The 14,767-nt window shown below is 35.9% G+C and overlaps 1 protein-coding gene across 5 annotated transcripts in view; it reads right to left on the reverse strand.

Annotated features, from left to right (window-relative positions):
• The window catches only part of DGKB (diacylglycerol kinase beta), a 359,718-nt gene that overhangs the window by 319,601 nt on the left and 25,350 nt on the right, over positions 1–14,767 (reverse strand). For all 5 annotated transcript variants that reach the window (XM_086741529.1, XM_086741533.1, XM_086741530.1 and 2 more), the window contains exon 2: positions 4,470–4,730. In XM_086741529.1, coding sequence (XP_086597655.1) covers positions 4,470–4,539 — 70 coding nt within the window. In that variant the 5' untranslated portion in view covers positions 4,540–4,730. The remainder of the gene's footprint in view (positions 1–4,469; positions 4,731–14,767) is intronic.

Genomic DNA, 14,767 nt, shown 5'->3' on the forward strand with positions numbered 1-14,767 from the left:
TGAGTGTCACTTAGAGGGAAATGTTTCATGATTAGGAACGAGTCATGAAGAATTCATTCTCCTTCACTGTTCAGTTACATTTATGGAAATTGGGAAAAGTGGTATGTATTCAGGAAAGAAATTTTACATTCAGGGTTTATGTTCACAGATAAAGCCAAGAACCATAGTATAAATAGGTGATGAAGAAGACAGGCAGACAAGACGTGACAAGAACTTCTCAATAGGACACCAAGGACAGCATCTTGCACACAGAGCTCGGAGCAGGCTTGGTTTGTTTAACTAAACTTGCAAGAGTAGACAGACTATCATCAAGCCAACGGAAGACGAATTAAAAGTGGAACTACACTGAACTGGAGCAAAGTGTCTTTCAGTCAGAAAGTGGGAAGTATATGTCCCTGTCCAAGTACTAGAATCCACATGAGAAGTTTAACAGGCTTTATAGTGAAAGATTCACACATCTACTTAGTTGACTAAAAAGGGGATTTAGGCTGAACTCAGACCTTTTCGTCCAGGACAGTTGGACCTACAATGTCCACACTCAATCATCTGCAGTTCTGCACATATAACCTAACTCTGGAAGCACTTCAAGCTTTTTATCTGTGCAGTCTGTATCTCAATATGGTTTGAAAACTCATTACTAAAATCTGTTGATGCACAAGAGAAGCAACTCATGTAGGTTCCTCCTAAGTTCTGTTACATTCTACAGATAATAAGAGGCACTTAATTCTCTCTTAGAACTTGAATTGACCCATTTCTCTGCTATTCTCAGAAACAAAAATACTTGGAGATCTGACTGACTTCAGCAAAGTCTGGCAGCAAGTCATCTTCATAAAAAAAAAGTAGAAGTGAGACAGACTTGCTTTCTGGTTAGGGGAAAGACTAAGGATATGGGTTCAAACTGAGGTTCACCCTCAAAAGACTCATACTCAAATCCCTCACTTCACCCAAGTGTGCCCTGTTTGCTATGCAGTAAAATAGTCTGGGTTACCACTCCTTGTAAGTCTCGACTAAAACAAAGACTACCAGGCCAGAAAGGCTGTGTGTGCTTGTGTAGAGGGCAGTAGCTAGGAGTTATCACACGAGCAAAACACTATCTCACTCCATAGCCAGCTTGGTGGAGGGGATTCAGCCTGAGAAAGGAACTCTGTGAGGGTTTTTTCTGATCACCAAGTTAATATGCAAAACACAGGCAAACATTTTTTAAAGAGAATATTTTCTGGGTGGATAGGCATATTAAATGCAGAACATCAACTTCCCTCCTGAAAATAAATAAGCAAACATTCTTTACCAAATTCACTTAAGCTCCAAAGAAAAGCAGAAATCATAATACATCCTGTTCTGAAAGCTTCCTACTGATTAGTGTAAGGCACCTCAGCCTCTTTGGGTTCCTCTGCTAAAGGTATCTGTTTTGCACCAATGATAGTAAATGCTGTGAATCATCAACATTTGATATTTGAGCATGGCAATACGATACAGAAGTGCAAGTGTGAACTCCTAACTCTATCCACTGAGCTCAGGTCAGTCTAGTAAGCTCCTCTCTAACAGTTTGTTTAAGAATGTCTTTATGTTTTCTTTTCATTAAGTCTTTACCCATCAGTATTATTACTTTTTATTTGCACACCAAAATGTCTGTACACATATATCAGAAAAACCTCTTCTTGTAGGTCGTCCTATTTGAAGTGCTGTACTACTTTCTTACAGCCTTGTGGATGTCTTACTATCAGGTATCTGCATATATTGACTCAGATTTAAAAATAATCTAATGTATGTTTACATAATGAACTCAATTCTGTTCATATTTCAGCTTGTTGTACAAAAGTAATTCTATTCCAGTGACCTCATTGAGTAGATGTGACTATCAGCCACAACGAGTGTGATACAAAGTCCCTGACATCTAATGTAGACAGGTTTTTGGGAGACTATACTCTTTGTTCTAGTACTCACTTCAGGCCTGATTCCAACTAAAATAGGGATTATAAATACTGTATTTTGTAAATTCAAGAGAGTGTATCTGTTAAAAAACTCCATAGTTAAAATAATGTTGTAATTTAGATAAGATTTATGAAGTAAAGTCTATAAACCAAACTGAATTAAAGGCAGAGCAAACAACACACTTACATCTCACCTACTAAGTGGAAAACAAGCCACTTTGCTGTAAATTCCCTTCCATATTCCAGAGTCCTTCAACAAAACAAGCTCCCAAGCTCCTCAGCGCGAGACAAGGCTGGGGACTCATGACCAACATTTGTTGGTGGGCAACTGCCACAAAGTCAAACCTCCTTACAGAATTACCTACTGACATCCAGGTCACCTCTCCTTCTTGCGGGAGACCCACTGGTATCTCAAGACATATGCTGGAGACAGCCAAATTCTACTAGAAATTTGTTGATTTTTAGTTCACTCTCTTGCCACGTTCAACAAAGACAACAGACTATCAAAGCAATTATATACTCAAGCTTCATAAAATTCCACATAATTTAATTACTATATAGTAATGAGCAAAGGCATCTACTGTCACATTTCCTGTCTCTCCATGTTAGATAAAAACGTATCAAATTCAAAAATGTTGGCTCCAATCAAATATTCATTTATGAAAATTGCATATATATAAAAATAAATAAATAAATAAATAAATATGTATATATATATACATATTTATATAAAGTTGCCTTGCATTCCCATAAGAAAGATGACAAATACTTTGGCAAATGCTCCACTGAAGGGTCAAGTTATAAGAACGTGTAGCAAAAAACCCATAACCGTTTTATCTTTTTATAGTAGAAGTCTTCAATTTCTGTTATTGAATAAATGAATGAATAACTATTTTAAAATATCTTCCCAGGAGGAATTAAATATTTTTAGAAGTAAACATTTTCTTTAAAATTGCTATACTATGTTTCTTTTAAATTACATCAACAAATGGATTGTAAACAAGCTTATTCATATCAAACACAAAATTTTATTTGCAATGATCTCTGAAGGCAATAGAACATCAATATAAAGTTTGGATGTTTTGGATTCTTTTTTAGCTCCATGTAATAGCATCTTGTTTCCCTTTATTTAATTTTTTTTAATGCTCCATACAAATAAAAGAACTACTGAAAAAGCACAGATAATTTCATTTCTCAGACTCACACCAGATCTTTAAGATCTCCTTTTAAGGAGGAGATCCTAACTGATTAAATATTGGACAAGTATCAATGTCTTCTATTCCACTATTTAAAAAAAAAAAAAAAGCTCCTTGCTTGGTAACATCATTAACATTTAAAGCAATATATAGGGCAAATTTCCTTCATGTCTACAGCTTATCCTTTGAGATAAGATGGTAGCATGGGGAGGAAACATGCTTTACTAATAAACTAGACAGCAATTGTATAAAACTGTCTGTATAAAACTGAAATGCATCTGTTCCAGAAAGCACCACGTAAATATTTCTACCTGACCTTATTTTTTTCTTCAGTGACATTGCACTATATAAAGTATAATTCATAACTTAACTTGACATCCTGAAAATATTATGAATCTTAATTGCATTTCAGTGGAATGTACCATTAAAAGTTCACTTGAATGATCATTTTACGATTATTCTGTTAGATGACTACACAGAAATACAATTAAGTATATGCTGTGGTGTCATAGGCACAAAAAAACCTGCCATAGTCATTGGTCTTCATTTTACCTTATATCTAATAAAACAACAATATTCATAAATCATGAGAGATTTTCCTCAATTTTTAAATTTACATTCCTCATCACACAGGAAAACTTCCCAAATATTCTTGAACTTTTCCAGTTCAGTTTGTATCAAGCTTCATAAACTGCTTCCAAAATCTAACTTCTCAAGTTCAGTATCTGTTCTGTAAGGACATAATTCTGAGCCATTTAAGTTGCTTAGGCAACCTAAAGGAAGTTTTGCCTGAGTAATAACTACAGAACTGGATCTTCAGCCTAAAGAGATTTTTGTTTCCTGCTCTTTCACAGGACAACAAGTCTTCTGCTTGTTTATAGTATTAGAAACATCTTTATATTGAACGCTTAGATGTGTTTCTCCTGGAATCTGCATGTTTCCTCTGTGACTGAACAAGTACTCTTTTTAATTATAAACCCCACTCTAGTGGCCTACAAATTGTTACAGTGAATTTAAGAGGGCAAAGTCACAAAAATACACTCTCTGAATACCCAGAGACACATGACTCACAGTCAGTCTACATGGTACCACACTGGATAACGATTGTGTAGTTTTGTTGTTTTTTTTTTTTTTAAAAAAAAATAAGTTACAAACCCCAGTTGATTCCCATCCAACACAAAAAGAACAAATTTTTTTTTATTAAAAACCATAAATCATCATTTAACCTCCGATTTGATAGTGAATAATATCAACAATATAATCAAGTTATATTCTGCATCACAGTTCAAAATATTCTTATTTTTAATTAGGTGTAAAATAACGTATTTTAAGAAGTACTTACATTCCGCATATTTCTGAAGCTGAGAGAACTCTCCTGGACTCAAGTTAACCCACTTCTCCTGGCTCGTCATACTGGCAGTAAGGGTCCTCGTTAAATATCACAAAAACATTCCCTTTGACCCAGGTGATAAAAACTCCATAAAGATTCGTAGCTTCAGTTCACAGTGCCTGGAGACTGGAGAGATGGCATCAGTCTAGGTGGATGAAGTTTTTGATGCTGTGAAGTGCTCCCAATGTGTTGGTTCAGTGGTGAGTTACAGCACTGTTAAAAAAAAGATCAAACATAAGAAGCATAAATACTAGTTTTATTATTGGAATAATTGTAACTGATAAATATTTTCTTATGTATAGTTTTGCTTACAAGCCTTTTCATACAATATTTGTCCATAAATAGTTTTATATATTTTTCCAAATTTTGCTTTTATACTTCCAAATGCTTATGTGCAGCATTGATAATAATAAATTATAGATTGCTTATGATGAAATTGTATCCAGACATCTTCTGTGGGGATGTTTTTGATTTATTAAAAATCACTGCAATAGTAGATACTATTTACTATCAGTAAACTGTGGTTTTTAAACAGAATTCAGATAACTGGGTTGGTATCCAATTACGTTGCTGTACAGTGCTGTGTGACCTTGTCAGAAATGTTCTGAAGCATCTAACTCCCCATGTCAAAAGTGAAATGGATTCTGCAGTTCAGGGAGAAATTCATGAGAGCTACATTAACTGTTCTAACAAAATAGTAGGGGCTTGATTTCTACAATGTTACAACATTGCTTAAGTCACTACCAAAAATCAAATATAACTGTTGGCACCGTTTCAAGTCAGTTCAGGAAAAGAATAAATAAATGAACAAACAAATAAATAAATAAATTGAAACTGTGGTTGCCATCTTCTTCCAATTTTACACCGTTTTTACCTCTGTTGGACAGACCTTAGAAAGGCAAGGCATTACCATCATCACTTCCTGCATAACAGGTAGGACACTTTTAATCAAATTTTAGCCATCTGAACATCAGGTACCTCATCTGAGACTGTCATCTAGGGCTCTCTCTTTAATCAGCAGAAAGAGACAGGTGGCCCAGACAGCAATTAATCCCTCCAGTTTCAACATAATCTTAAAATGTGATGAATTGCCTTCCTGCAATATTTATCTTTCACTATTGATTACAGAGGTTGCCTAGATGACAAGTTTAGACTAGAAAGCTAAATTTAGACTGTAAGTGGAATCTCTTTATATGCCTAGCAATGTGTCATTTAAAGGGTCAGATTACAAAAAGAGCAAAGAAAAAATTCAGACCAGAAGAGATTGACACAGTAATGGAACAAGTGCTAGGGAGGCTGATGTTGGCAGCTGGGAGAGGAGAGAAAAAAGGAGGAAAATGTCATGAAGGGGGAGGAAAAAAAAAAAAAAATAGAGAAATAGAGTAGCTAGGCACAGAAGCATATGAAAAGATACATTAACCCAAAGACAGACAGCATCTTTTTTTCCCCTGTGTCATATATATGAGTATCATACCTGGACAAAGAAATTCAGGAAGAAAAACATCCTCGTCCCAGAGCATATTTCATTGCTCTCAGGCCCTCTTGGTAAATGATTTGAGTTACCTACCTATATTATGAGCAAGTAACAGACTACTTAGCAGCTGCCTTGTCTTTGAAATTTGAACCAGAAGAGATTCCTATGATCTTCATCCCCTCAAGTTATAATAAAATACAAGTTAGAAGGGGTAAGAGCTAGAAGTACTGACTGAACAAATACAAGAACTAATAGAAGCATAGACATTGGAATGGAAAAAAAGCAACACTAATGCGGATAATGTTGCCCTCAAACATCAGTAAATCAATGTCAGTGCCAGAAAAACGGCAGTAACTTCAAAACCTAGAAGCGATATTCAATAAGAAAAGCTATCATTCTGTCTTAAGAAGCTTAGTCCTCTTATTTATGATGAGAGAAAATAACTATGGTCAACAGGGATCTTTTAATCAAATTAGAGATGTTTCATTTCCAACAGTTGATTAGATTGTATTGAAGACAGTTTTATTTTTTCAAATAGATATATTTTTCTCATATTCTTGACAACTGATCAGGTTTTACTGAAAATTGTTTTATATTTGCATAATTGATTTAAAAGAACCAAAATTTTTTACCACAATTTCATCCAGTATTACTTTTTGTATTCTTAACTATATTAGCCTCATTACCTGTAAAAGCTAACATTGCTGAATGCTGTACAGTTAGAGATTATCTCTATTGTTTACAAATATATTTATGATAAGCAGCCTATCATTAAAATTGCTATTGCTAGCAAGGTTATAATTGCTGTGCACTCTAAACTGATCAATCTATTCATGTGCAACACCTTTAGCTGATCATTGTCTATAGGGTGTGTTGTATACATAGTACACAGGCACTGAAAACAGATGTTTACCTATTGATTTCCCTTCTCCAACTTCAGATCTAAATGACCTGTGATATCCTTTCCCCTTTACCAGACACTCAAGTTCTAGTGCCTGCAAACAGCATTGCAAGAAAAGGTACCTGACCTGAATAAGATGTGAGCAATGGAAAAATTTAGTATGAACACGGCAGCTCACAGGAAAGAAGATGTAACCTGAGTATAAGCCAGCAGAGTTATCATGGAAGACAGAACAGAGTTTCAGGCTACATTATTATATTGGAAAACTCTCCAAATGCAAGTTCCTTCCTTTGAAAGGGAAGACCGTGGGGCATCTAGCGGAACTAGTTTCCCAAGTTTAATCTGGGAGCAGTAATGGGGAGGCAGGCAGTCTTCCGAGGATGACTTGATCTTTGGATTGCAGTCAGGTCCTGTACACACCTCAGTGTGCATGATGAAGGAATATGCAGAAATATGATGGAGAACATTTCAGCAAAAGGAAACTTACAGAGGCCGCCTTTTTTTAGCTTCCCATTAAGTTCTGTTGCAGGGGAGTCCTAAATAAGGAAAGGTTCCTGCTCTCTGCATCCTTTATTTTTCAGGTAAAATTTTATTTTGGCATTTTCCCATTTTATATAGATAATAATGTAGCTATAAGAAATCAAGCACATTATACAGATGCTGAGGAAAAAAAGTTATCGATGTGTATTTGTGTTACATGGTGTGTGCCATTTCTTAAGGTAAATATTTCAAGATAACCTCTGTCTTATACAGTATCTTAATTTCTGTAGAATAAAACATTGATTTACTTTATCTTCTTCAGCAGTGTCTAATTTAAATGCATTCTTTTGAACTTTATTTTAGTGCTCCTCTTCTCAGAGCTCCAGGAAGGTCATGCAGGGAGAAACCCATACTTAAGTACATGAAGAGGAAAGCTGTAACACTATCACGCAGGTGAAAAAAAAAAAAATTTATCTAAAACATCAGCAACACTAAACAGATACATGCAGTGATTTGACCTCTCCACACAGTGATAAACTACTTTGAGGAACACACTACAGCATACAGTTAAAATACGTAGGATGTCAGGTAGGGAACTCTTCCACTGATCCTCTAAGAGTCTGATCTATTCCAGGAAACTCGGATCTGTACATACATTTTGTTAGTGTCCTCTTAGGGAAGATTCACAGCCCTCTCAACCAGACACAAAGTGGGCCTTACAAACAAGAGAAATCAGAAACATTAACAAACCATTCATTTTATCACAAAAAGAATTAGAAAAAAAAAAATTCTTCCTCCTCTATCCACTGACAGCAATCATCTTAGAATTCCAGTCTCTCTTTTATAATGTGTTTTTCTTTCTGGATTTGAGGGTTTATTCAGTTTTCTGTCAGGATTCCTACCAGGCCACATACCCAAACTAGGAAGCAAAGTTTTGCTAAAAACTCTACAAATCAAATTACTTAGAATTCAGCCAACAATGCTAACAAACTTAGATTTCCAGGAATTCTCCATGCCGCTGAAATCTTCAGTTGCTCTGCAGAAATGAGGCTGAGGAGAGGAGAAGATAAGGGAATATACAATGGAGAAAAAAAAATACAAAGGCACATCCCCTACATGCCAACCTCATCACTCTAATAATTTCATTACACCTCCTAAAGTCCGCACTGCAAGGAAAGAGGAGGTTTCAGAAAGTATTGGGAGGGGGAAATCTTACTTTCAGTCCTAAAAAAACCAATCTTTGAACTTCGATTTCAGAAGAGGAGTGTGGCCTGTACAAACATATCAAGCTCCTCAACTAACCCAAATCCCTCCGCTTCCTCCTGAAAGGCAAGCGGACTTCCCCTGGGGGGGGTCCATCCTCACTGCTGTGACTGAAAGAATGAAACTCTTCTTAACACATGCCTTAAGGGACTTTTCTGTGTTCACCATAACAGGGAAACCTAAAACAGCCAAGAATCTGGCTTTTGGAATTACTCGGCCAGTTTTTTTGCTTTCTACCAGCCCTTCCATAACATACACCTCACATACAATTTCATCATCAATTGCCAGTTACTCCATAAAGGGGGCACAGGGAAAGGCTGATGGCAAGAAGGGGTGCAGGTGACACAATCACAGCATCTTCCACACTATGCAAGACCAAGACTTTCAAGTCCTTTTCTCCCATTTCCCTCTGTTTTAGTATGCTTATGTTTTTATTGGAAAAGAAGAAAAAATGAAAAAAAAAAAAAGAGAGAGAGAGAGAAAGAACATGAACCCTAAGGAAACACATTTTCTTACAGAGAAACTGCAGTTCTCCACAACATGACTGATAAGTGATTTTTTTTTGCCTGAACAATAGGAATAAATAACATAGAATATATTTTATACCTTAATTGCTATGGAGGCTGAAGCAATTATGCTTTTCAAGAACTTTCCTGTACAGAATGTACTTGGTATTTCCTTCAGTTGGGTCCTACACCTTCACCACAGTTAGCTAGATCCTGTGATTTCATGTGGGTGACACCACTGATTTTAAAAAGAAGGATTTTTACATGTCAGATGTTGATACATATACATGAAATAGTTTTCTCTATTAACTCCTACAACCAGTTCAGAAAGCAAGTACGTTCTTTTTACTGACAAGACCAAAGCACCTTTCCTCTGAAAATTCAGTGTCATTTGTGAGTTTAGCAAACAATAGAAAAGTATACATTTCATCAACATTTGTAGAAGAACAACTCAGCATTCATGTGTAAAATACATTCTCTTGTGATCGTATTTCAAAATCTCTGTAACATTAAAATATAAAGCAATATGATGCACTATTGCACTATTTATTCTCTACTAATTAATCTGTTAGGATCAAAGCATATAATATTTCCTGAGTGCTGAAGGACCACACGTGCTATTGAACCCCCAGGATATTCTCTCCACTAAGGTTGCTATTGTCAAAAGTGCTGAACCAAAAAAACTCACCAAAAAAAGCTAACAATCTGTAATTTCTTGGAAATGTAGGAATTATGTACAGATATACAAATCCATTTGTATAAGTACTCCTACAATTCATTTTACACTTTGTAGAAAATGTCTCTAATGTCAGAAATATTCCAAATTTGCATAGTTGAAAGTTTATTTTGAATAGTCTGGGAGGCAAAATCCAATCAAAAGCATCTGCTAATCACCATTCTGATTTCTCTACTGAAATGCAGAAGTATTATGATTATTCATAACTGGTACTGGATAAACGTCATGGATGAAGAAAAGAGCCCCTATAACAAAACACAACAGCTTTTTCCTGCATAAATTGCATACTTTAAGTAAAAACATCCCCTTGTTTTTCCACAGTATTTAGCATACATAAAGTCATTTTTGTAGTACACATTCTTTTTCAATTTAAAAAAGGCTGCTTACTGATGGAAATTAACATAATTCTGAAATATAAACTCCAAACATCGATACACTGAAATCAGTGAAAATTTTCTTACCAAGATGAAAATCTCTCCCTTTAAAGGAGTGACTTTAACACAACTCAAAAGCATGCACATCTTCCTGTCTACTTTATCCCCAGGTGTACTAGTCTGGGGCATGTAAAAACATCCATTTAAATTTTAATATAAAACTATGGACTATATTCCTCAGAGAAGCAATTATTCAAATTCGCTGCCTCAAATTATTTATATGAAATATATCAGTAAACACTGGGAATACAGGGAGCACAAAAACCATTGTGACAGAATAAGCAGAATACTTGAATCTTCGAGAAAACATTTCACAATACTACACTTTGTGACCAACAACAAAAACTGAGCAGCGATAAAAACTGATGAGAACGCAAGATAGCAACATCACTGAATATAGTTGCTCACATTTAAAATAAAGGCATACATTTGCTCTTTAGGTAGCTTAACTTCATCACATGACAACTTTAAAAGCAACTTCAGATAGATCTTAAATTTTTCCAACTCCTAGGCTTGCTATTTCCAAGTTGCTACATTAATTGTCAAGTCAAAAGAACTACATTCAAATTTCTCAATGTTTTCCTCACTAAATGAAATATTGAAATGAAACATAAGGAGAATCTGGGACAAGGGAATACCAGAATGTATATGTGCTGATGCATCATAACTTTATAACTACTTTCTTCTTGCTTTAAATAATATAACAGAATAAACTAAAAATAAACTGACACCTTTTCAGACTGGAATTTATTTTATGCTTATGAGAGAAACAGTGCATAAATAAAAAATCTTCTCTAAGTGAGAGTCATGGAGCTACTCCCAATGTCAAAAACTTCTCAATAATAATTTTAGGAAAACAGATTTTTTAAAAATGAAAATTTAAAAAGGAAATTTGAGGAGTTATTCATCCTTCTTATCTTTTACATCAATGACTAAACTAGCAAATTTGTCCATAGAGTCAATAAAATTTGGCACTGTTTATTTTAAGACTAATGATCACATTGTATAATGTTTTGATTGTATAAGTGATTGATCACAATATATTGAAACTAGGAGACAGAAGAAAAAAGACAAAAAAATTACTGCACTAAAAAGCAGACAATAAGCTGTTTAGACTGAAAAATTTCTAGATGGCTGTTGGTATTTTGAAACCAATAAATTAAAAAAAAAAAAAACAATCACTATTTGAATACTAAAAGCCTTAAAAGAAGGCTGAATCACTACGGCTTGTGACTAGTATTCTTTAATAAATGGAACAAAGCAATCTGGGACAGAAAGTACAGGATTTGATAGGTATGACTATGTAATCTGTAGGAAGTTCTCTGTAATACAGCACATTTGGCTGTCCACTGGATACATCACTCTGTAGATAGGATAAATCACAAGTCTTTCCGTGTTGACCACTACTATTTCTATATGTCCACCAAAAACTCCTCCAAAATTTAAAACAACACAGAATAAACATCTTGGGGGCACCCTCTGCTTTCCAAAGCATACATCTGCCACTTTGCCCAAGAAAGCCAGCTCTAGAAGTGCTCCCCATGGTGTGACCTCTACACAAATCTCCCCACAACTGGCACCACAAGTATCTGAACCCGTATCAGCAGAGTGCTAAGCTCATCAACTATTATCTGCCACGTGTTCTTTCTCTTTTCTTTCCATTCCCTCCCCTGGGACGAACTGTAAATTCTGCATAACAATTAACTTTTGTTGGTAATAAGCTACAGGAGGGTTTTTTTTTTTGCTTAATTGCTGGGTTTAATTAATCTCTCCATATTTAGGTGCTCTAGGGGTGATTACATTAGAGGAAGGCAAAGCTGAAAAGTGTAATTTACAGCTGGGGAAGATTTCTGATGGTTCTTGATTTCCTGGGGCAAAAATTCCTACTTCATTCTTGGAAATAAGCCTCTGAAGAGATGTGCTTTTTAGTCTTGTGACAAAAATATTCCACTGCGCTCGAGGAAAAGATTTGTTAACTGCTGTCCTCATTCCAAAGCTTCTTGCACTTTTAAAATAAACTGGGAACAGGGCACTGGAGTTCCTTTTAAATAACTTGTGAAAATACGAACCTGATTTAATCTTCAATAGGAAATCTATACAAAGATTAGAGATCAGGTTAGCAGGCAAGGTAGTGGATTTTATAGTAGAAGTTAATGCTGTGTTGTTTTCTACTAGCTGATTTTTTTTTTTCCTTTTTTTTTCCCCAGGGACAGAGCTACATGCAGAAGTTGAATAAATTATTGTAGCCCTGGGATATGAATAGCTAGTGCTATGTCAGTGTCCACTGGGACAGTGTGGAGCCTTCTAGACAACTACAAATGATTTCATATTTATTCATTAGTATTACTATGAAAGAGCTCAGTGATGGTGAGCTACCAAAAGGGATATCATAAAGTGGGATGGGCCCTTGCCATGCAGAAATGAGTATCTGCAGCCAAAGAGAAATATCTGATGACAGTAGCATCTCAAACTTCTGTTCCCTGCTCACACACGCAATTCCTGATCTGTTAAAATTCAGCTCCAAGGGGACAATCATTTCCAGGTTTGTGAAGGCTCTGTAGTCACCACTTGTGTGTTCTTAGCACTTGTTCTTATGGCATGTCCACACTGCCACCAGCATGTGGATGCACAAGTGGAGCATGTGCGAGGCAGTTTTACTGAAGCAAAGCCAGAAGGGAACGGCACCAAGAGCACCAGGGCAGTCTCTAAACCTCTGCCCAACCCCCTGTGTATGAGCTAAAGCAATGCTGAAGCCCACGCTACTGCAGTTTCACAGCTGAAACTACTACTTAAACGCAGCTTGGCTTCATCTCTTTCAACAGCATAAACGTACCTCGAGTCCCTTTATCTTATATCCTTATCAATTTTCCTACAGGCTATATACTGCCATTGACTAAACTGAGACAGACAACTGGCATTTGTGGAACTTCACACAAGAGATTTGGTCAGGGATGGAAGTGCATTTTCTAATTAAGGGTCCTTCATTTGTCTGTCCATCCCACCCAGACAGACTTACAGTTGTAAAGACACAACGTCAACACGCTGACTCATCTTTCAGATGTGACAACACAACCTCCTCACAGGTGCTCGTTATTTCAGAGGAATATAAGAAGATGACAATGAAATGTCCATTCTGCATCTACTGATTTCAGTATACTAACAGTAGTTATATTGTAAATGTTCCGCCTTTCATCCAAAGACTCCATCCCAAACCCCACCATTCAAGGCCAGGTTGGACGGGGCTCTGAGCAACCTGATTGGTTGGAGATGTCCCTGCTCCTTGCAGGGGGGTTGGACTAGATGATCTTTAAAGGTCACTTCCAACCCAAACTATTCTATGATTTTAAACATGTTAAGCTGTGTCCAGAATGCTTTGTAGCTATCAAATGCCAATATTCCCATGGATTTTTTAAACCACCAAAAATTGGTATTTAATTGCACTTTTAATTGACAAAGGTATAAAAGTGCACTTTTACAAAACTTAAGTCAGTGTTGTTTTCCCATGGTGTTCAGCTTTCAATATAAAAATCTTACTTTTGTTAATTTGTGTTTTCCCCATCTTAAAGGGAAGAAGAAAAAAAAAACGTTGATTCTGTTTCATCTTTCCCTTGGGAATTTTTTGGCTGAGGTAGCTTATATTATGCTTGCATTTAAAAAAAAAAATTTCTCTGGAGAAAGGCTTTGCATTTCTGCTACCTTTTTCTAGCAAGTTTTTCTCTAGAGTTCTGCCTCATTATTTTCTCTCTAATGTTGCAATTAATTATCCTCAGATTTTGCTTATGTTTTTACACAGTAGTCCTTGGCACTAATATTATTGTTACTGTAACTATGATTACCTAAAGATAGGAAAAATGTGGGACTGGCAGAAAGAAGTAAAATATTTTCTAACACATGAAGTTTTCAGACACATAAGCCTTTCCTCAAGTCTGAGAACAGATGCAGGCAACTTCAATCTAAGTATAGATTAAGAACAATTACTCTGAGATTAATTTACTTATGTTATTATACAGTCTGAGGGAAAAAAAAAAAAAGGTAGTTAGTATCCTATTGCAGGTCTAGACTGCATGTACACATCCTGCAGGATTTATTTTTGGTTTTGCTTGCTTCAGTCTATAGACTGCTGAGGGACCTGCTGGTGGCACTTTGCCCCTCCTGACACATTAACAGCAACAGCATCACCTGTCCACACAAGCCTGTGAAAACAAGTGTCAGATTTTGCCATCCTTCAGTTCTTTTTGCCTATACCACTGATAAATTTGGGAGCAGCCTGCCTAGAATGTAGTAATAAAATATACTCAATATTACCTGAAAAGAGACACAGGATAAACACATGTGAAGTTCTTATGATACTCCAGTGAGCAATTTGCCTTATATATGCAGTTGTTGGATACAAAACTGAATTTGCTTTACAAGACTGTAGCTTGAAATTTGAAACGATTTCACCTGACTTTGCTGA

This window comes from Chlamydotis macqueenii, chromosome 2 (genome assembly GCF_036417535.1).
Source record: "Chlamydotis macqueenii isolate bChlMac1 chromosome 2, bChlMac1.mat, whole genome shotgun sequence".
Taxonomy (NCBI): Eukaryota; Metazoa; Chordata; class Aves; order Otidiformes; family Otididae; genus Chlamydotis; species Chlamydotis macqueenii.